The sequence below is a fragment of the Polypterus senegalus genome, chromosome 14 (genome assembly GCF_016835505.1).
Source record: "Polypterus senegalus isolate Bchr_013 chromosome 14, ASM1683550v1, whole genome shotgun sequence".
Lineage (NCBI taxonomy): Eukaryota > Metazoa > Chordata > Cladistia > Polypteriformes > Polypteridae > Polypterus > Polypterus senegalus.
This window is the reverse complement of record NC_053167.1, coordinates 129258204-129282260: the sequence shown is the minus strand read 5'-3', so window position 1 is coordinate 129282260 and position 24057 is coordinate 129258204. Positions and strand designations below refer to the sequence as shown.

General features: G+C 43.4%; 1 protein-coding gene across 1 annotated transcript in view; it reads left to right on the top strand.

Moving 5' to 3' along the window:
- Positions 1-1032: 1032 nt before the first annotated feature.
- Positions 1033-24057, top strand: part of ak4 (adenylate kinase 4) — a 119511-nt gene continuing 96486 nt past the window's right edge. The window contains exons 1-2 of the mRNA XM_039735010.1: positions 1033-1265; positions 8952-9111. Of these exons, the coding sequence (XP_039590944.1) occupies positions 8967-9111 (145 nt within the window). The 5' untranslated portion in view covers positions 1033-1265; positions 8952-8966. The remainder of the gene's footprint in view (positions 1266-8951; positions 9112-24057) is intronic.

Here is a 24057-nt window from a genome sequence, read left to right as displayed (position 1 = left end):
GGTACATGAAGCTCCAGAAAGAATCTTTATTTACTTTGTTCTGTTGAGTAACCATGAACGGATGATAGCAGATCTGTAAAATAGCAACAGCGCATGATTTTGAAAGGGCTTTTGCTGTATATGTATGTAACACGGGCTAATTTCAGGTCTGCTTCATCTGCTATTGTCAGGCTAGGTAGCCTAGCATGCATTACTTTTTTCCCCATGCATATTAGGAATATTTTCAAAGCACACAGAACCAGCTTCATATGCAGAGAATTCATCCCAGAATGAAATGGTGCTTTGTCAAGGAATAGCTCTATGAGGAGAACTACACAACTTGGTAAAGAACTATAAAGTGCCATTAAAAAACACTATGTTTAAGAGGGTATACAATACTACTATAGGGTGGTCCGGATCTAATTATGCCATTTTCATTACACTATAACTTATTAAGTTTATTACACAGGAAATCACCCGATTTCCCAGACCATCGAGAAGTGTGCGAACTGACGACACGAAGAATCGTCTTTGCGCCAAACTGGAATCGTCCCTGCATAAATCAAAGTCATCCAGGTGATCTGGATCTGCATAATTAGATCTGGACCACCCTGTACTACTACTACTACTAATAATAATAATAATTATTATTATCATTATTATAACTATTACATTCTTCAATAAACCATCAGACACATTTTTATTGTGCCATTGCATCGCAGGACCCACCCATGCACACACCCACATTTGCCAATAAACATCCACACATCTTTGAGGGTACCAGCTGATCACAGGGCCCAATCACTTACACACCCCAACTGGGACAATTTTGAGTCCTCCATTAATCTAAAACACACATCTTTGAGTGTTCTAGTCCATCCTCCAGACCTCATTCATGCACACACCCACACGTGATACAGACTTTTAGAATGCTTTCGATTATGCCTCATATAAACTACATATCCCAGAATTCCTTGCTACTCTCCGCGCACTGAAATCGCTGCCTGAATTTTGTTTTTTGGTCTGATCCTGCATAGTTGGATGATGATGCGTGGGGAGTTACCAAACTGCGAGCAGAAGGCACCCGTCCTGAGAAATGCGTGTCGATAGACAGGCAGCCAAAGCGTCAGTGAGAAGAGGAGTGCTGCGGGTGGAGAAACAGCCAGACAGTGCAGTCTTTTGCCGATTACTGAACTGCACTGTACTTTCTTGCTGAAAATTGATCTGAATGCAAGAAATAACATTTATAATCGCCATTTTGCAGCAGTCACATTGTGGACAGTGAGGTGAGAGCGCTGTTATTTGTTTAAATTCCTGTTACATGCAGTTACTGAAGTGTCGTGCTGTTCTAGCGCACCAACAGAAGCCCTTTTAACTTTGTGGGTTTTTTTTTTCTTTAAAAGGCGGATCCGCCTGACCTGCAATTAGTTAAGTATCATTTTTTCTTGATATATTCGTTCCAAAAGCAACAAAATAAAACTATGTCAGTTCTGCAATAAAAAAGAAAAAAAATCCACTAGAAGGAAAAGGCAGAAAACGCGTTAAAGTAGAGATGGGGGCGCTCTGTCAGATTATTATTATTTTTTTTATTATTTGCTCTCCCGATTTGAAACTGTGTTACATAAGCGATGTGTGCGCTGACAGTCTCGCCCGACTGCCAGTGAAAGGCGTGTGTGTGTCTGTGTGTGTGTGTGTGTGTGTGTGTGTGTGTGTGTGTGTCTGTGTCTGTGTCTGTGTGTGTGTGTGCGCGCAGGTCGGTTTTGTTGCGCTCGCACTTTACACCGTAAACAAACGGGGGCAAAAACAAAGGGGTCCTGAAAAATGGTCGCAAGTTTGCAGTCTGTTTCGCATTAACTCTTCCGTGCCAGTGGTAGATGCATTATTTAAAAAGGAGAAAAGTGAGAAAGGGATTCAAGTACCGTTACTGTTATTATTACTATTACTGTTACTTATATAATTGTCGTTGTTGTTAGCCGCTTATTTCACGAACCCGCATGCCAGTGGTAGATCAATTATTTTAAAAAGGAGAAAAGTGAGAAAGGGACTTGAGTACCGTTACTATTATTATTACTATTACTTATATAATTGTCGTTTTTTGTCATTCACCCGCAGATTATAATTCACTGTCGCTGAATACCGAAGCCGGGGGGTAGGAGGGGGGCTTTTTACTACGTAGTCATCGAGCACACTCGCTCAGTCACGCACTCACATTCATAATCGGTCAAAGTCGCGAATGTAGTGGGGTCTCGGGGCGGGGACGTGTTAGACGAGCCCTGAAACATAATTGCATTTTTAAGCCACAATCGTTGAGTTACATATTCACATTCACACCCCAAGTTAATTATCACAAAGTTATAGTATAACCTAAATAGCACAATAACACGTGTAAAACTTTGAAATTAGGAAAAAGTTCCGGTAACGAGTTTTATTTTTTTTTTGGACTATACAGTACTTGTGCTACAATAAACACATTCTTACTTTTAAACAAGTTAGAAAATGTAGGCATAGCATGATATTCAGGTGTTCTAGGATCGTTCAGAAAGACATGTTGGGGCTGTTAAATTGTCCCCAGTTGTTCGTGGGTTTGTTTGTGTGTTCACCCCGTCCAGATTTTCCTCCAGCTTTGCCCTGATACCACCTGGGTTAGGCTCGAGCTTCCCTGAGTTCCTTCTTTGAATAAGAGGGTTTAGAAAATCCCCGGATTGATGGAAAGTTGGGGAGTATTTTTCATTTTTTTGACTTAACCTCATCAACAGAGGCAGGCAATCCATCAGGTGACATAATCTGAGGGGTGTCATTTCTGAAAGTGAAGGGGTGTGCTGCAATCCTGACATCGAGGGGGGTCCTCTCCCCGGAGTTGTGGAAGTATGATAATAATGTCTGCATTATGTGATAATAATGTCTGCATTTATGTCAAACTATAATGTTTAATGAGTGGGCACCATTAATGAAAATAAACCCAAGGGGTTTGTAATTGAGATGGCGGGGATAAAAAAGGGAGCCTACGCGGCAGAAGGGGAAAGGGAAAGAAAATGGAAGAGAGACGCGGGTTAAAGGAAAGGACGATGGAGATGGCAGGATCGTAGAGCCATCCCGGACTGTCACATTTGGTGGCAGCGGTGGGATGTGCCAGTAAACAGTGGAAAACGATGACAAAAGAATGCACTGCAAGAGTAATTGGTGTCTGACTGTTTTAAAGAACCCAAAAGCACCCAACCCTGAAGCAAAAAAACTGTGAACTTCTAATGAACTATTTATTTAATTTATTGCTTTAAAAGTTCTGATTCTGATCCTGAATGGACGCTGTTACTTGCTGGGTGCTGTTTATGAAAGTAAATGTGTGCGCGTCCTGCACACTGAGGGTCACGCGCTCCTTAAAGTCCACAGAATGTGCACAAAGGAGCGGTGTCTGTGATTTTGAAGGGCGGTGCACTCCAGACACCAAGGGGGACCCCCTATGGTGGTCAAAGTCTAAAAATACCAACTACTCACTGTGGACAGCGAGGGGCGATGTCCGTCATCCCAGCTACAAACTCCAAATGGGGAGAAAGAGACATTTTACGTTTATTTAATATTTTGTCACAGTGGCACATGTGACGCCCGATTGAGGTTTGCTCAGACTGCCGCACTGCTGCTTGTGTCTGTGTCACTTTTAGGCGACGCGTGCGCGTGACTTTGTGGTAATTTAAACAGCTGCTTGAGGATCTGTTTTGCCGACATGTAAAAGAGGAATGAATATTGTGAGACTTGCCCGGACACCACCAGTCGGAGACCACATCTTTATAAAGTTCACACGTTTATTTAACATTCAATAAACACAGTCCCAACACGACACACAATGCTCACAGCAATAATCACCACAATTCCTTCTTTCTCTCAGTCCTTGGCCGCCTGTCTCCTCCAGGGGAGCTTCGTCCTGCTCCCACTCCCGACTCTAGCTCCCCGACTGTTAGGAGGCAGGCCCTTTTATTCCCGCCCGGATGCATTCCAGGTGGCTGGAAACGAACTCCTGGTGTGGCAGAAGTGCCGCCCTTTGCCCCGGAAGCACTCCGGGTGTCCCTGGCAGGTTCCTCCGCCATCTTGTCAAGTGTGGCAGAAGTAAAGTTCTCCCGGGATCTAGGAGGCTTAAAGTGCCCCCTGGCGGTGGCCAATGGGTTGGAAGGTCTCTCCTTCTCTCCCGTGGTCCTCTCCTGCTCCAGGGCGATTGTGTCCTCCTGACCCGGAAGCTTTTTATGACTCTTATCTGGCCCCTCCAGGCATCCCGGCCAGGTAAGAACCCCAGACATCTGTGACAATATACAATATACAATACATACGTGGGCTCTTTATCTACATAGGAGGTCTTCACTAGGTGGAAATACACACTCAGGTAAGTCAATGTTGCATGTTACACGCCAAATATTAATATACACTCGTGAACATACACAGCCGAGCTACTGCTGCTGTTTTACTATCTGACTCCAGCTGCTCAACTTATCGTTTTCTTTTTTTTATTTCCTTCACTTTCCTAATTGAAGACCCAAAGCCAATTCCTACTTACTGGGCAGGAATATGAAGCTGGTCTCTTGGAACTGCGAGACAGCTTCGCTAACTACTGTGCCATTCCAGTCTTCATCAGCAGCAGCAGCGAGCTCATCACACCCATCCTGCTTCGCCTCCACTGGCTCCCTGTGTCTTACAGGATTGAATATTAAATTCGATTAATAACCTAAAAGCTTTAAATGGCCTTCAGTGACCCTCTCCATCACTCTTGTTTGCCCACTAAGGTCCTCTGATTCTGGTACTCGTATTGTGCCCCCACACTAACCTGCACTCTGTGGGTGACGGGGCCTTCAGCTCTGTATAGCGCCCAGACTTTGCAATGACCTCCTGTTAGTAGTCGGGTGTTATACCGTGTTAGACATTATGGGTGTAATGAGAAGTCAATTAAAATGACACCTTTCATTAGCTAACTCCTGAAGAAGGAGCCTGAGTTGCCTCAAAAGCTTGCATCTTGTAATCTTTTTAGTGAGCCAATCATTGAATGACCTCCTGAAATGAATCAGATCAGCCGACTCCGTTCATTCCTTTAGAAAAACTTAAAACTCAGCTGTTCAGGAAGGCGTTTGACTGAACCTGACATTCACTTTACCTCTCTTTCAGGGCCGTCTTATCAGCATTATAGACCCCCCGGGCAAAGCAGTGCACTGGGGTCCCTACCTACACAACCACTCATAGATTAGTATGGGGCCCCTAACTGCCCAGCGTGTCCATGCGTTAAGACGGCCCTGTGCCCTGTCCAGATGCTCAGGAGAATTTGTGTGTGTTATGATGTTATTTGTTCAGGCTTTCTTTTAGTATTGAGTTTAGTATTTACCTCTGGTTTATTTGTTTTATTTTTCTATCTAATGCTTTGTATATCCATCCATTATCCAACCTGCTACAGTGCATCCGGAAAGTATTCACAGCGCATCACTTGTTCCACATTTTCTTATGTTACAGCCTTATTCCAAAATGGATTAAATTCATTTTTTTCCTCAGAATTCTACACACAACACCCCATAATGACAACGTGAAAAAAGTTTACTTGAGGTTTTTGCAAATTTATTAAAAATAAAAAACCTGAGAAATCACATGTACATAAGTATTCACAGCCTTTGCTCAGTACTTTGTCGATGCACCTTTGGCAGCAATTCCAGCCTCAAGTCTTTTTGAATATGATGCCACAAGCTTGGCACACCTATCCTTGGCCAGTTTCGCCCATTCCTCTTTGCAGCACCTCTCAAGCTCCATCAGGTAGGATGGGAAGCGTCTGTGCACAGCCATTTTAAGATCTCTCCAGAGATGTTCAATCGGATTCAAGTCTGGGCTCTGGCTGGGCCACTCAAGGACATTCACAGAGTTGTCCTGAAGCCACTCCTTTGATATCTTGGCTGTGTGCTTAGGGTCGTTGTCCTGCTGAAAGATGAACCGTCGCCCCAGTGTGAGGTCAAGAGCGCTCTGGAGCAGGTTTTCATCCAGGATGTCTCTGTACATTACTGCAGTCATCTTTCCCTTTATCCTGACTAGTCTCCCAGTTCCATCTCCACAGCATGATGCTGCCACCACCATGCTTCACTGTAGGGATGGTATTGGCCTGGTGATGAGCGGTGCCTGGTTTCCTCCAAACGTGATGCCTGGCATTCACACCAAAGAGTTCAATCTTTGTCTCATCAGACCAGAGAATTTTGTTTCTCATGGTCTGTGAGTCCTTCAGGTGCCTTTTGGCAAACTCCAGGCGGGCTGCCATGTATGTGCCTTTTACTAAGGAGAGGCTTCCATTTGGCCACTCTGCCATACAGGCCGGATTGGTGGATTGCTACAGAGATGGTTGTCCTTCTGGAAGGTTCTGCTCTCTCCACAGAGGACCTCTGGAGCTCTGACAGAGTGACCATCGGGTTGTTGGTCACCTCCCTGACTAAGGCCCTTCTCCTCCGATCGCTCAGTTTAGATGGCCGGCCAGCTCTGGTGGTTTCGAACTTCTTCCACTTACAGATGATGGAGGTCACTGTGTTCACTGGGACCTTCAAAGCAGCAGAGATTTTTCTGTAACCTTCCCCAGATTTGTGCCTCAAGACAATCCTGTCTCAGAGGTCTACAGACAATTCCTTTGACTTCATGCTTGGTTTGTGCTCTGACATGAACTGTCAACTGTGGGACCTTCTATAGACAGGTGTGTGCCTTTCCAAATCATGTCCAATCAACTGAATTGACCACAGGTGGACTCCAATGAAGCTGCAGAAACATCTCAGGGATGATCAGGGGAAACAGGATGCACCTGAGCTCAATTTGGAGCTTCATGGCAAAGGCTGTGAATACTTATGTACATGTGCTTTCTCAGTTTTTTTATTTTTAATAAATTTGCAAAAATCTCAAGTAAACTTTGTTCACGTTGTCATTATGGGGTGTTGTGTGTAGAATTCTGAGGAAAAAAAATGAATTTAATCCATTTTGGAATAAGGCTGTAACATAACAAAATGTGGAAAATGTGATGCGCTGTGAATACTTTCTGGATGCACTGTATATCCTAACGACAAGGTCACGGGGGTCTGTTGGAGCCAATCCCAGACAACACAGGACGCAAGGCAGGAAACAAACCCCAGGCAGGGCACCGGCCCACCACAGGGCACACACACACACACCAAGCACACACACTTTAGGATCGCCAAAGCACCTAACCTGCATGTCTTTGGACTGTGGGAGGAAACCCACGCAGAGAACATGCAAACTCCACGCAGGGAGGACCCGGGAAGCAAACCGTGCTGCCCATTAATAAAAGTATTATTATGATTATGATTATTATTATTATCTTTTCTTCTTCTTCTTGGTGGCACTCTGGCACAGGTGTTTGCCACCTCACAGCACTTCCACCAGGTTTCTAAACCGAGTGTGGTGTGCAGTGATTTTCTCTCAGGGTTTAAAGACAGAAAGCTTGAAGGACTGTACATTGGCATCGCTCAGTCGAGTCTAGAGGCACAACTTGTAGGGCAGCACATTCACCTCCACGCGAAAAAAACTAGTCATCCACAGCATTTTTTAAAGGTGAATAAATAATTTTAAACGACTTACAATACAATACAATACAGTTTATTTTTGTATAGCCCAAAATCACACAGGAAGTGCCGCAATGGGCTTTAACAGGCCCTGCCTTTTGACAGCCCCCCAGCCTTGACTCTCTGAGAAGACAAGGAAAAACTCCCAATAAAAACCTTGTAGGGAAAAATGGAAGAAACCTCGGGAAAGGCAGTTCAAAGAGAGACCCCTTTCCAGGCAGGTTGGGCGTGTAGTGGGGGTCACGCCTGTTCAGAATCAGAAGCACTTTTATTTGCCAGTATGTGTCATGTAAACTGCTCAGCACAAAAGTATTGAAAACCTGGCTTTAAGGAGAGGTTAGTTGATTTAGAAGACTTCTCCAGCGCTTTTCAGTTATGGCCTTCACTGAGATAAAGCTGGAGGCAGTCGGTGGCATGATCCTGTGAAATCCGTCACCTAATATGACATACCCAACAGCAGAGACCAACTAGTCGGTGACTGGTGTGAAGGAGTCAGCCGGTCACACAGCGAATGTTTGGGCCGGTCAGCCGGGCTGCATAAGACTTTAAAGTAGCGTGCAATGTGGACAGGTTAGAGTCCAAACAGAGCTGATTAAGTATGGAGGATGAGGAGTTTTTATACAGTAGGTGGTTCACAGGAAGTGGCGTCCTTGGGGCTGGGACAGGAAGGATTTCTCGTGTTTGGTCTGCGGAGAGAAAAGAGAGAGGTTTAGTGCACCCTGGCCTGGCGTGGAATTGGCGTCTCCTGGTCACTTTGGTTAACTCCCAAGCGCATGTGTGTGACACTGGCTATAATGAAATCAAACCTGTTTGATATTTGTCGTTAGTCGGAGGGGTGGGCTGTGTACGCAGGAGAGCTGACGACCAACGAATGCTCATCTGGAATGCATGAAACGAAGCGACGAGGAGTGAAGAGCACACGTGTTTTGAACCTCACAAACAGAAGAGAAGCCTGCCAGTCCGATGCCTCATTTCTTACATACCACATAACACGATGGAAAGAAGAATTAAATGGCAGAAATGGCTGCTGAACTCGCCAGCGCTGTTAACCCTTTATACAACACCAGTTCTGTCAGGCAACATGCTATTATCTGTCAGAAAAAGGGGCGGGCACAACTTCACCAGAAGATTGGCACCATGTGGGGTGCGATTTCCAGTCGTGTAATTTGAAATGGTGTGCAGCAATGAGATCATCGACTGTGTTTGGAAAATCTGACATGTCCTACACAAAAGGTCACTTGATGTGCTATCAACTTAAACAAATAAATGTAAATGTAGGTGTGCCCTCCAGTGGACTGGCACCCTCTCAAAAGGCTGATTCCTGGCTTGGGCTCAATGTTCTTGCAGCCCTGAATTGTTTTATGTAAATGTAAAAGTATTATGTCATTATTCTCTTTGCAGATTATCAAGAACACCATGGCAGCTAAGCTGTTTCGGGCGGTCATTCTGGGACCTCCTGGGTCTGGAAAGGGGACCATTGCCCAGAGAATTGCACACAGTTTTGGCCTTCAGCATCTGTCCAGCGGAGACTGCCTGAGGGAGGACATCGCTGCCCGGACAGGTTAGGATGAGGCCGTCACGGAGACACATGTGGGCCACTTTGAGTCCCGAATTGCCTCACATTTTTCCTTTATATGTTTTGAAGTCTGATTTTAAATTGTCACCACAATTAGTGTCCATAAGTGGAAATAGCCGTGTGCTCAGATGAGACAGCCGGAGTAACCAGTGCAAATTTAGTTCATGTCTTTTGATTTTGAGGTCTTGTATCTCACAGATTAGTCCTGCTGTTGTCATCTTGAGACATATTTCAGTTTTCGAATGAGAAGGTTGACCTGTGATTTTGAGTCTTGGCTGGAGCTGCCTCGGTGTGAAACCTGCATGGTGTCTCCACGTGTGAATGGGTCATGCTGAATGGTGCCTTTACACTGGTCTGAGGGGGGCGGACATTCAGCCCTGGACTGCCGTCTTGCACTATGAAAGACTCAAATGGCCTTTGTGTTGTGATCTGGAGTCACAAAAGTGACAAAAAGCAGTGGAGACCTCCAAACAAAATCCATAAAGGCAGGTCAGTACTTCTAATCAAGCCCAGATGAAGCACACTGCGTCCACAGACTCGTGCTTCAAAGTCAAAAGAAGGAGGACATCGTAAAAAGTCAAAGTAAATCCTTCTGCTAGGTCTACTTGAAAAAACGACAATAACACTAAGGCCGGGTTTATACTTCACGCGACGTGATTCATGCTCCTGCTCCGCAAGCTTAGATCCGGGAGATTCCACCAGGTGGCAATGCGAGATGTCATCACGGTGAGAAAACATCCGGCTTCGCTGTGTTGTGAATTGCCTAAAGCACCCATTAAATTCTGAGGACACCTTACCACAATATCTCTGAAAAGGATGTTTAATGATTAAATCCAACAGTCCAGGGTTGTGTCCATTCCAGCTAGCATTGGGCACGAGGCAGAAACAATCCCTGGACGGGGCATCAGCTCATCGCAAGGTGAACACAAGCACAGATACACATACACTGCCGTCATTTTAGTGTCACCAAATCTGCAGGTGTTTGGAAGGACACTGGAGCTCACTGTGGAAACCCAGCAGGAAAACATGGAAACTCCAGGCGGGGAACACCAGGGACGCGACTCCCTGCAAGACAGCAGTGCTACAGCGTCACCTCCATGTGTGTAATTATTAACAGTATTCATTATTTAAACGAAATTAACGATTTATCTGTAAAATGTAACATACATACTTTAATGCATTTCATCATGAAAGCGATATCAAGTATAAATCTAAGGATTCTAAATGTGCGGAGAGCTGGAATATCACAAATGTATTCTGTGTGGTGATCTATGGCTGCTGTCAGGTCAGGAGGAAGCCCCAGAAGCACGTAACGATTAACAACTTGGTCGGTTTTAAGATGGCGGTTACGACGGTCTGCTTTAATGAGAAAGTAAACTACGAGATTAAAGTGGACATTTTGAGGTTAAAGCCGAAATTTCCACTTTAATCACAAAATACACTGTGTCCTTATTTTTGTCTCTGTGGATCAAACATTCTGTTGCTGTTGTGAAGGTGCAAAAATAAAAGATGGCACGTGAGACCTTTAAAATGTATTGTGTCATTACGATGGGGAATATGCGACGCTTGAATATAAAATCCTCCGGGTGCTCCGGTTTCCTCCCACAGTCCAAGACATGCAGGTTGGGTGCATTGGCGATTCTAAATTGTCCCTAGTGAGTATACAAGGGCGCCCTGACCGGGGTTTGTATCCTACCTTGTGCCCTGTGTTGGCTGGGATTGGCTCCAGCAGACCCCCGTGACCCTGTAGTTGGGATATAGCGGGTTGGATAATCGATGTATGAATATAAAAGCACTGTGAATGCATTTGCATGTCGGCATTTTGCTTTACCTCATCAAACCATTCATCAAACATGGAAGCGCACACTCCGATCACCGTAGGATCCGCAAAGCGGCTTTCTGTCACATGTAGACAGTAACCAGAGACTCTGACGTCACACTCAAACTTTTATGACACTGTGCCCCCCCAACTTTTTGCTGGTACTGCAACTCCCGCATGCGTCGCGTTAATTTCTGAGGACCTGCTCAGAGGACCCATCAAATGAACGAACGCTGGGAATGCGTGGCAGCCATGATGCGGGCGCGTACGCATTATGAGTGTGAAGTATAAATGAGCCCTAAGGCATTTGTAAGAGCCAATCTTAGGAAGCCAAAAGTTTAATGTTAAATTTATTTCTATCGAATGACAGATTCTCATCGTTACTAGGATATGGTGTGTAGTCCTTCACCCCCTGTAATTTAACAGGGATAGAACTACACGTTATGGACAAAAGTATTGGGGCCCACCTCTTAATTATTGAATTCAGGTGTCTCAGTCAGGCCCATTGCCACCGGTGTTTAAAATCACACGCCTAGCCATGCAGTCTCCATTTACAAACATTTGTGAAACAAAATGGGTCACTCTATAGAGCTAAGGTGCATAAAATACAATACAGTACAATACAGTTTATTTTTGTATAGCCCAATATCACACAGGAAGTGCCGCAATGGGCTCTAACAGGCCCTGCCTTTTGACAGCCCCCCAGCCTTGACTCTCTGAGAAGACAAGGAAAAACTCCCAATAAAAACCTTGTAGGGAAAAATGGAAGAAACCTCGGGAAAGGCAGTTCAAAGAGAGACCCCTTTCCAGGTAGGTTGGGCGTGCAGTGGGTGTCAAAAGTAGGGGGTCAATACAATACAATATACAGAACAGAACAATTCCTTAAGACAGCATAATAATAAAAATTTTAGAAGTACGGTTTAACAGTAGATGATATGACATAATTAGGTTTGGATATTTTTAGAGTCCTGGAGACCTCATCCATCTAGCTGCCTCCCCATTTGGCCATGCCACGGCTGAAACATTGTCTCGATGAAAGGACCCCTCTTTCCCATGATTCCTGTCATCCTCCATCAGGGATGACTTTACCGTAGGCAGGCAAACAACTTGGCAGGTGGGCCGTGGCACCAATGGCCACATTTGGGTACCGAGAAACGAAACAGAATAGGTGAGGGTTAGTATTCAAATATAATTATCATGTTACTTATGTTATAGTGCTAATGACTAACAACAGAGATGCAGTCTGTACAGTTAATCAGCAGCTCTAGTCAGGATATGCTAAACTGAAGTAGTGAGTCTTCAGCCGGGATCTAAAGGCTGAGACTGAAGGGGCATCTCTTATGGAAGCAGGAAGACCATTCCACAGTTTAGGGGCCCTGTAACTAAAAGCTCGACCTCCCACTGTTATTTTATTAATCCTTGGAATCCTAATCAGACCGGCATCTTGAGATCTTAATGTGCGCTCAGGTTTGGAAGTCATGATAAGTTCAGAAAGTCACCAGTGCTCTGCTGATTCCATAGCTGAAGAGTTCCCAACTTCCACTAACATTAATTAATTAACAAAAGCTTCATGAAGTGGGTTTCCATTCCGTTCCAGCTGCATGCACGCCTCACATCACCAAGTCCAATGCCACCAAGTCGGATGGAGTTGTGTAAAGCACACTGCGGAGCCGTGGAGATTTGAGTGATGAACCACGCCTCTGTTTGGCAGCCAGATGGCTGAGTCTGGGTTTGGCAGATGCCGAGAGAATGTTACCTGCTTAATTGCATTGTGCCATTGTTGAAGTTTGGTGGAGGGGGGATAATGGTGGGGGGCTGTTCTTCAGGTTTTGGGCTCGGCTCCTAACTTCCAGTGAAGGGCAATCTTAATGCTTCAGCATAAGAAGATATTCTGCTTCCAACTTTGTAGAAACAGTTTAGTGAAGGCCCTTTTGTATTCCAGCATGACCCGTGTGCCAGTGCACAAAGCAAGGTCCATAAAGACATGGCTGGATGTGTTTAGTGTGGAAGAACTGGACTGACCCGCACAGAACCCTGGCCTCAACCTCATCAAACACCTTGGAACTGAAATGGCGAGCCAGGCCTTCTGGTCCAACATCAGTGCCCGACCTCATAAATGCTCTACAGGATGAATGGGCACAAATTCCCACAGAAATACTGGAAAATCTTGTGGAAAGCCTTCCAAGAAGAGTGGAAGCTGTTATAGCTGCAAAGGGGGCGACCAACGCCAAATTAAAGTCCATGTATTTGAATGCCAAGTCATAAAGTCCCTGTTGGTGTAATGGGCAGGCGTCCCGATACTTTTGTCCATATAGAGTTTCTTAGCTATATCTGAAGAACAGAGTGTTAATGAAGCCGTCTTACCGCTAGCATGGACTATTAGATACGTCTGCAAACAGGAGATGGCATACAGTTTTCTGACCGTTTCTAACCTGATTAACATACCTCAAATATGACTGTATGACCAAACACAGATAAATTAAACAGGATTTATACGCCTTAAACAAAACTTTTCTTAAACAAGAGCTTTCTTTTTTTTTGCAATATCATTTTTTTCTCTATTTTTGTGTGAACTGTTTTGCTTTGAAATTTTACTAAAACTTTTAAAAGGAAGATATTTTGTATGTGGAATGAATTGATTACTGGTATTTGAATCATCCTGTGAAGCAAACTAAAAGCTGCACAACATTTTGGATAAACGCAGCAACAGCGTTTAAAAAGGTCGGGGTATCCATGAGGGATACTGACGAGTGACTGGATCACCGTATTTATTGTTGTGATCGAATCATTTCTTTCATTTTGGTGCACTCAAAATAGAAGTACACAAATTTTTCTCATGGCACATAAACCGCTGAAAGGCGAGATTGAAATTCACCACCTAGGATGGCAACTATTGACCCCGCTGAATTTGTTTCGTCTCCAGTTCAGGATTTTCTGAGAATTTGGTGAAATGCGTTGAAGTCAATGGAGGAGGAGAAACTGAACTCGCTTTTAGTAGATTATAATGGTGCAGTGGTCTTTTAAGTGTCCCCGGGGAGTTAGGGAACTGCCTGAAGACTACGCTGGGCTGATTATTGCATCCAAAAATGTGTCCTGAGCTGTGAAACAGCAGTGCCACCCTGAGATAAAATTCTCTCTATTTCTCTAGAGCTTCTCTAACTACGACAAGCTGACACCTACAAACCCTGCTGCGCAAGGGGTGAACGTTATATCCTCAGGAGGCTGTCCCTGTCACTACCTGATCTGCGCTACTTAGTGAGAAGCATTGCATGCTTAATCCAGCAGTAAAGACACAACCTATAATGAATCTATGCAGAACAACAAAGTGTTTTCATAATATTCTTATTATAGTCAACTAATGTACCCCCTCAAATGAAACAAACTCTGCAAGTTTTGTAGCCACATGTTCAGATCAGCTTTACTGTAGAGTATAATTTTGATGGGTGCATTTGGGGTGCAAATCCAGCTCGAGTACCGATCAGGGAGCATGTGCATCATGCATGTGTGTTAATACACCGTAAGTTTTTCATGCAGGCACAATGTAGATCAGGCAGCGCGAGTGTGTGAGTGTGAGGTGGGGCAAACTTACAGTTCCCACGCGTGTGCAGGCGCAAAGTAAATTAGGCAGATAGCGCAGATCAGGTAGTGACGTTCCCATCCAACATTGACTTTAAAACTTGTTGATGTCACACTGGCCAATCAAAGTATCATGGATCTGCCACACAGCAGATTTTCAGGGAAAGTGTTGGTGAAACCTAGAAGGTTCACTGGAGACAAAACACTTGGTCGCATTTCTCCGATCAACACTAACAGCAACAAGAGTGGCATATCTGACAAAGTCCTCACTTCTGTTTAAACTCTGATCCTTAAAATTGGGAAAAAGAATGGGTTTTGATGGTTGCAGTTGACTCTGGTTATTGTTTCGTTTCAGCCGGGGGGTTCAAATTCATGTTTTATGTCTGTTTTGTTCATTTATGATTCTTTTATTTACAAACCGGATTCCAAAAAAGTTGGGACACTATACAAATCGTGAATAAAAACTGAATGCAATGATGTGGAGGTGCCAACTTCTAATATTTTATTCAGAATAGAACATAAATCACGGAACAAAAGTTTAAACTGAGAAAATGTATCATTTTAAGGGAAAAATATGTTGATTCAGAATTTCAACAAATCCCAAAAAAGTTGGGACAAGGCCATTTTCACCACTGTGTGGCATCTCCCCTTCTTCTTGCAACACTCAACAGACGTCTGGGGACCGAGGAGACCAGTTTCTCAAGTTTAGAAATAGGAATGCTCTCCCATTCTTGTCTAATACAGGCCTCTAACTGTTCAATCGTCTTGGGCCTTCTTTGTCGCACCTTCCTCTTTATGATGCGCCAAATGTTCTCTATAGGTGAAAGATCTGGACTGCAGACTGGCCATTTCAGTACCCGGATCCTTCTCCTACGCAGCCATGATGTTGTGATTGATGCAGAATGTGGTCTGGCATTATCTTGTTGAAAAATGCAGGGTCTTCCCTGAAAGAGATGACGCCTGGATGGGAGCATATGTTGTTCTAGAACCTGAATATATTTTTCTGCATTGATGGTGCCTTTCCAGACATGCAAGCTGCCCATGCCACACGCACTCATGCAACCCCATACCATCAGAGATGCAGGCTTCTGAACTGAGCGCTGATAACAACTTGGTTGTCCTTGTCCTCTTTGGTCCGGATGACATGGCGCCCCAGATTTCCAAAAAGAACTTGAATCGTGACTCGCCTGACCACAGAACAGTCTTCCATTTTGCCACACTCCATTTTAAATGATCCCTGGCCCAGTGACAACGCCTGAGCTTGTGGATCTTGCTTAGAAATGGCTTCTTCTTTGCACTGTAGAGTTTCAGCTGGCAACGGCGGATGGCACGGTGGATTGTGTTCACTGACAATGGTTTCTGGAAGTATTCCTGAGCCCATTCTGTGATTTCCTTTACAGTAGCATTCCTGTTTGTGGTGCAGTGTCGCTTAAGGGCCCGGAGATCACGGGCATCCAGTATGGTTTTACGGCCTTGACCCTTACGCACAGAGATTGTTCCAGATTCTCTGAATCTTCGGATGATGTTATGCACAGTTGATGATGATAGATGCAAAGTCTTTGCAATTTTTCGCTGGGTAACACCTTTCTGATATTGCTCCACTATCTTTCTGCGCAACATGGTGGGAATTGGTGATCCTCTACCCATCTTGGCTTCTGAGAGACACTGCCACTCTGAGAAGCTCTTTTTATACCCAATCATGTTGCCAATTGACCTAATTAGTGTTAATTGGTCTTCCAGCTCTTCGTTATGCTCAAATTTACTTTTTCCAGCCTCTTATTGCTACTTGTCCCAACTTTTTTGGGATTTGTTGACACCGTGAAATTTTGAATCAACATATTTTTCCTTTAAAATGATACATTTACTCGGATTAAACGTTTGATCTGTCATCTACGTTCTATTACAAATAAAATATTGACATTTGCCATCTCCACATCATTGCATTCAGTTTTTATTCACAATTTGTTTAGTGTCCCAACTTTTTTGGAATCCGGTTTGTATGTTAATGTTACTTTTGTTGAGTATTTGCATTATTTTTTGCTTTTGATTTTGTCTACAGTATGTATGTAAGCTTCCTGGGTGATGTTCTGAGTGCTGTATGGGTGGTTCCCCAAGAGGCGTGGCCACCTGCCAATCAACACTAGGACCTGCCCCCCCGCCTATAAATCCAAAGGGTTTCCCACAGTTCCTGGTCATTCATTGTGAGTGGGAGTTTTGGCGAGTTCTTGTATTTTTCTGTGCTTTTTAAATCTCTGGATTTTCAACATCTGTATTCTGTTTTTGACTTCGCTTTTGGATTTCTTTCATTGGGCTGTGTTTGCCTTGGACTGCCTTGAGTTTTTAGGCAACTTCATTTTGACATTGTGCTCTGTTCCCTGTGACAGAGCATTTTTGTGAAGAATAAAATCTTTTTATTTTAGTGGTTTCTGTGTTTGCCTGTTTATCTAGTTGGGGTTTGTCAGAATATCCCCCTCTAGTGGTCATTATCAGAAGTGCTTTTGCAACTTTTTTGGACTTTGGTGTCTTGAGACTCCTAGTCATAACAGTTAAAGTTTGAAGTTTGAAGAATGAAGAAAAAGACAAGTTAACAGTGCCGTACCAAGACTGAAATGCACTCACCTAGAAAGTCATAGCTATCCTCCTGTTTGGACTCGGCGTCTGAAAACACACACACTGCCCGTAGGCACAGTCGGAATGCAACAGCATTTTACTCCTTGTTTTCATTGAGTTGAAGTACAGGAATACTTGTTGTGGTTGATCCACTACCAGAAAATCATTCTTATTCTAACTCCCTCCTTTCATATTTGTAAGCAGTCCTCCTTATATTGATTTATGCACAGACCAGGAGTAGCACCAGAAATTCCATTTTCAGGGGTACCTCTACCAACCGAAATCATTGTAATAAAATCAGCCACAAGCAAACTCATATTCTTCAAAAACGCACACACAAGACAAGGGTAGGCAAGCACCTACCCATCCATTAGGTAGCGCTACAGACTCGCATTCGTATTATAAAAGCTTGGTTGTGAAGGCTGAGCACCAAATATGAACACACAAAACAGTCCCAGGTTCCAAACAAAGGGTTTTTTTGTTTTAATACAAACACCTTTTTTATGACAATTATACCCGGTCTCTTCTTTCTTCTTTCTTTCTGTCTTTCTTTCTTCTCTCTGCACTGTTTTTCCTCCAGGTGAGTGTTCCCTGTCTCTGCTCCCAGCACCGATTTGCTTGGACAAGGTAATGCGGTCCCTTTTATGGAGGACCTGGGGGTACTTCTGGTGTCAGGGCTATGAACCTTAGAAGCACTTCTAGGACATACGCAAGTCCCACGTAGTAGGGAGTGTAACTCCCTGCAGCACCCCCTTGCAGCACCTGACAAATCCCAGCATTCCCTGTGAGTGTCTGAATGGGTACCAGTACCCAGGGCTGGAGACAATAAGCAGGAATTATTGCTCTCCCCTGACCTTCCATGTAATGGGCATCCCATCCAGGACACTCTGGCTCGGATGCCGGTCCCAGGATGCTGTCCCTCACATGGGTTACTTATTTATTTTTGGTATGACACCGCAGTGCAACTTACTTCACTTACAAGAGCTCATAGTAGCATCCTTTTATTAAGAGGGGCCGGCATGGGCTGGAATACCAGACATTTCAATAAGAAGCCCTTGGGCTGCTTGCAGCCATCCGACTGGAGGTGCCCTGCAGGCCGTGGTTTATCCACCCCTGCTCTAGCAGCTTGGGAAGTATCAACAGAAGTTGAACTGCTTATTATTCTTGAGTCTTGTGTGTCCCAAGTCTGCTGTTGTAGTGCCCACTTCTCCTCTTAATGGGGGCTAGCGACCCTTGTACCCATAAAAAACTTGCATGGAAATGGTGAGAATGCGTGAACTTCACACCACACAGGCAGATGAGGACTGCACCAAGAGCCCAGGTGACTGTGCACGACGGTGAACATCTGGGCAGTTATTGTTAGCATCTCATCAAAGTCTTGAGGGAAAGTCAATGGCTGATAATGAGACTGGCAGTGTCTCATTATCATTACTGTACTTTTCTTTGCATGTAATTACTCCTTTGACAGCTCGTAAAGCACTTTGAGCGACATTGTATGAAAATGCGCCATAGAAGCAAATGTTGTTGTTGTTCCAGACTTCACACTAGCAGTGAATGGGATGAGATCTGAACTTTTTCTCCTGATGCTATCTTAGTATCCAATTAATATTATTAGAGGCATAAAGTCACAAGTGGTGCCTCCTATCAGAGTTTGGGCCCTGGACTGGTCTTATTGTGTAATTTAGATATCTTCCCAGCATTCACATGGTTTGCCTCCCACAATCCAAAGTCTTCCTGTCAAGCAGATTAGCAACACTAAAGTAAATAATGGTGGTGGAGCTTTTGTGAGGGCACATTCTTTGGCACAATTTTGAAATAACTTTGGTTATGCACAACATTTTTTAAGGCCTATTAATTAAACATTTCATGACTATTACTAGATATTGAATGTTCTTAGAAGTCCTGACACCTTCTGCATTTTCATAAAGCTGGTGGCACATAACACGACTTGTCATCGGGGAGAGGTCACATTTGACACCTGGAGTTCAATCAATCAATCAATCAATCAACATTTATTTATATAGCACATATTCATACAAAACAAATGTAGCTCAAAGTGCTTTACAAAATGAATAGAAAAATAGAAGACACAATAAAAAATAAACATAAGTCAACATTAATTAACATAGAATAAGAGTAAGGTCCGATGGCCAGGGTGGACAGAATAAACAAAAAAAAACTCCAGACGGCTGGAGAAAAAATAAAATCTGTAGGGGTTCCAGACCACGAGACCACCCAGTCCCCTCTGGGCAATCTACCTAACATAAGTCAAACAGTCCTCTTTGTATTTAGGGTTTTCATGGAAGGACCTGATGATGATGGTGGTCACGTAGACTTCTGGCTTTCAGTCCATCAATGTTGGTGCATCAGGATGCTTTGAGTAGGTGGAGGTGGCGCAGGCCGCCAACCCAAAGAAACCGGAAAAAGAAACAGAAGAGATAGTTGGGGTCAGTACGGATTTTAGAGCCACCATGAATAGTTATTATGAAGAATTGAACATACAGAGTATCAGGATTAAGTTAAAGTGAAGTTATGAAAAGGCCATGTTAAAGTAATGTGTTTTCAGCAGTGTTTTAAAGTGCTCTACCATATCAGCCTGGCGAATTTCTATTGGCAGGCTATTCCAGATTTTAGGTGCATAACAGCAGAAGGCCGCCTGCCTCACCACTTCTTTTAGGTTTAGCTTTTGGAATTCTAAGGAGACACTCATTTGAGGATCTGAGGTTACGATTTTGAATATAACGTGTCAGACATTCCGATATATAAGATGGAGCGAGATTATTTAAGGCTTTATAAACCATAAGCAGAATTTTAAAGTCAATCCTGAATGACACAGGCAACCAGTTGGAGTTACTGATTTTGTCTCCTGAGGACGTCCGAATACACAACTAGAAATCACAGGGCAGGATAATGAAACGACTCCATGATCTTTTTCCAGTAACAGTTTCACATTTCCAACATATCGCGCAGTCACCCCTTTTTCTAGCTGCCAATACAGTAATCCCTCCTCGATCGCGGGGGTTGCGTTCCAGAGCCCCCCATAGGTGAAAATCCGCGAAGTAGAAACCATATGTTTGTATGGTTATTTTTATATATTTTAAGCCCTTATAAACTCTCCCACATTGTTTATAAATATTCCCTGCACAGTTATACAGCATAAACACTTTGTATTCTCTTAGTTATTAGGTAAGATTCGTTGAAATTATGTATATAAACACACTGTTTATATACTACTCACAAACATACGTATCGTATATCATTGAGGAGTTTTAATATGTAATACAGTTTTAAACATATTGTAATTGATTAGGTAATATAAAAATAAGTGAAAAATCTATAACATGCAAATGCTGTACATAAAACCAAAATGTTATTTTAAAGATACCGTAGAGTGTCTCCGATATCACATATGTTACAGCCATTAAGATACAGGCCACCGGCAATAAATACGTACAATGCAAGAAAAATTGTATAAAATGTGTGCACAGTTACAATAAACGTATGTACGTGCACTAAGTACGTAGAAAATTAGTTATAGGTACTCACCATCAATGACACGACGACTTGTCCGATAACGATGAGCTTAATTTTAACAAAGGAGAGCGTTACAGCCCTTCTAAAGGAGCCACTTCAGGCGACTGTGTAGCACCGCTGTTGTTCTTCCTTAATCCAAATTTGCCTTATTACACCCACTTACAACTCGTTTTGCACCCTGGTTAAAGTACACTGCGGCCGTAGATCTTACAGTGGTGTGAAAAACTATTTGCCCCCTTCCTGATTTCTTATTCTTTTGCATGTTTGTCACACAAAATGTTTCTGATCATCAAACACATTTAACCATTAGTCAAATATAACACAAGTAAACACAAAATGCAGTTTTTAAATGATGGTTTTATTATTTAGGAGAAAAAACCGAAACCTACATGGCCCTGTGTGAAAAAGTAATTGCCCCCTGAACCTAATAACTGGTTGGGCCACCCTTAGTAGCAATAACTGCAATCAAGCGTTTTGCCATAACTTGCAATGAGTCTTTACAGCTCTGGAGGAATTTTGGCCCACTCATCTTTGCAGAATTGTTGTAATTCAGCTTTATTTGAGGGTTTTCTAGCATGAACCGCCTTTTTAAGGTCATGCCATAGCATCTCAATTGGATTCAGGTCAGGACTTTGACTAGGCCACTCCAAAGTCTTCATTTTGTTTTTCTTCAGCCATTCAGAGGTGGATTTGCTGGTGTGTTTTGGGTCATTGTCCTGTTGCAGCACCCAAGATCGCTTCAGCTTGAGCTGACGAACAGATGGCCGGACATTCTCCTTCAGGATTTTTTGGTAGACAGTAGAATTCATGGTTCCATCTATCACAGCAAGCCTTCCAGGTCCTGAAGCAGCAAAACAACCCCAGACCATCACACTACCACCACCATATTTTACTGTTGGTATGATGTTCTTTTTCTGAAATGCTGTGTTCCTTTTACGCCAGATGTAACGGGACATTTGCCTTCCAAAAAGTTCAACTTTTGTCTCATCAGTCCACAAGGTATTTTCCTAAAAGTCTTGGCAATCATTCAGATGTTTCTTAGCAAAATTGAGACGAGCCCTAATGTTCTTTTGCTTAACAGTGGTTTTGCTTGGAAATCTGCCATGCAGGCCGTTTTGCCCAGTCTCTTTCTTATGGTGGAGTCGTGAACACTGACCTTAATTGAGGCAAGTGAGGCCTGCAGTTCTTTAGACGTTGTCCTGGGGTCTTTTGTGACCTCTCGGATGAGTCGTCTCTGCGCTCTTGGGGTAATTTTGGTCGGCCGCCACTCCTGGGAAGGTTCACCACTGTTCCATGTTTTTGTCATTTGTGGATAATGGCTCTCACTGTGGTTCACTGGAGTCCCAAAGCTTTAGAAATGGCTTTATAACCTTTACCAGACTGATAGATCTCAATGACTTCTGTTCTCATTTGTTCCTGAATTTCTTTGGATCTTGGCATGATGTCTAGCTTTTGAGGTGCTTTTGGTCTACTTCTCTGTGTCAGGCAGCTCCTATTGAAGTGATTTCTTGATTGAAACAGGTGTGGCAGTAATCAGGCCTGGGGGTGGCTACGGAAATTGAACTCAGGTGTGATACACCACAGTTAGGTGATTTTTTAACAAGGGGGCAATTACTTTTTCACACAGGGCCATGTAGGTTTGGATTTTTTCTCCCTAAATAATAAAAACCATCATTTAAAAACTGCATTTTGTGTTTACTTGTGTTATATTTGACTAATGGTAAATGTGTTTGATGATCAGAAACATTTTGTGTGACAAACATGTAAAAGAATAAGAAATCAGGAAGGGGGCAAATAGTTTTTCACACCACTATATATTCTTGTCCTCCTTTTTAAATAAAAAGAATCATAGACTCATTGATGCTGTAATGGCGTCCTACAGCGGTGTAGCTTTTCCCTTCCTTCAACAAATCCAAAACGTTTACCTTTTCTGCAACCGTTGGCGCCTGGGCACGGCTCCTGAAGCATAATGAAGGGCTTGACTATGCACAGAGATAAACACAACAGTTAACACTTTACACAGCGAAACACGTTGATGCTGAATGAGTGAGACGAGACTTCTTGGTTAACGCAGCAGAATCGAATTCGGCGCTCCATCGCTAAGCCATTCAGCACACAGGAACTTAACTGCGTGCTCTGATTGGTTAGCTTCTCAGCCATCCGCCAATAGCGTCCCTTGTATGAAATCAACTGGGCAAGCCAACTGAGGAAGCATGTACAGGAAGTAAAAAGACCCATTGTCCGCAGAAACCCGCAAAGCAGCGGAAAATCCACATTATATATTTAGATATGCTTACATATAAAATCCGCGATAGAGTGAAGCCGCGAAAGTCGAAGCACGATATAGCGAGGGATTACTGTAAGGTGCTTACAGGTATGGCAAGTTCAATGGCAGTCATAGCCCTTTTTTTTAATTCTGTCATGACATCAGACAGACGTGCCTCCCTTCTGTTTGCGAGGTCTAACACCCCTGCGTTCCTGATTCGTTGTCGCTGCATATAAATGCTGCATTGCATTGTCGTTCTGGCTTCAGCACTTAGTGTGTCCTGCTCCTACAACTCGAGACAAAATCAAACCAGTTAAACTCTGTCACGGCAAGTCTCAGACTGGTTGGACGGAGTTGCTGGGTATGTCAGACCGTTGGTCACGACTGGAGGTCACAGAAGCGCAGTCTTGCGGGGTCATATGTGATTCTCAGTTTTGGACACAACTAGTTAAAGTGTGTAGTGAATAGCGGCAAAATCTGCCACTGCAACGGCTCCATTGACAGGGCTTCACCCTAAAACACCTGCCCTGCCAACAACAACAACATTTATTTCTATAGCACATTTTCATACACACAGTAGCTCAAAGTGCTTTACATATTAAAGAATAGAAAAATGAAAGACACAATTATAAAACAAAATAAATCAACATTAATTAACATCGAATAAGAGTAAGGATCAATAGCCAGGGGGGACAGAAAAAACAAAAAAACTCCAGACGGCTGGAGACAAAATAAAATCTGTAGGGATTCCAGACCACGAGACCACCCAGTCCCCTCTGGGCATTCTACCTAACATAAATGAAACAGTCCTCTTTGGATTTAGGGTTCTCACGGAAGGGCTTGATGATGATGATGGTCATGTAGACTTCTGCCTTTTAATCCGTCCATCATTGTTGGAGCATCATGAAGCTTTGAGTAGGTGGAGGTGGCGCAGGCCACCACCACAAAGAAACTGGAAAAAGAAACAGAAGAGAGAGTTGGGGTCAGTACGGATTTTGGAGCCACTGTGAATAGTTATTTTGATGAATTGAACATACAGAGTATCAGGATTAAGTTAAAGTGAAGTTATAGAAAGGCCATGTTAAAGTAATGTGTTTTCAGCAGTGTTTTAAAGTGCTCTACTGTA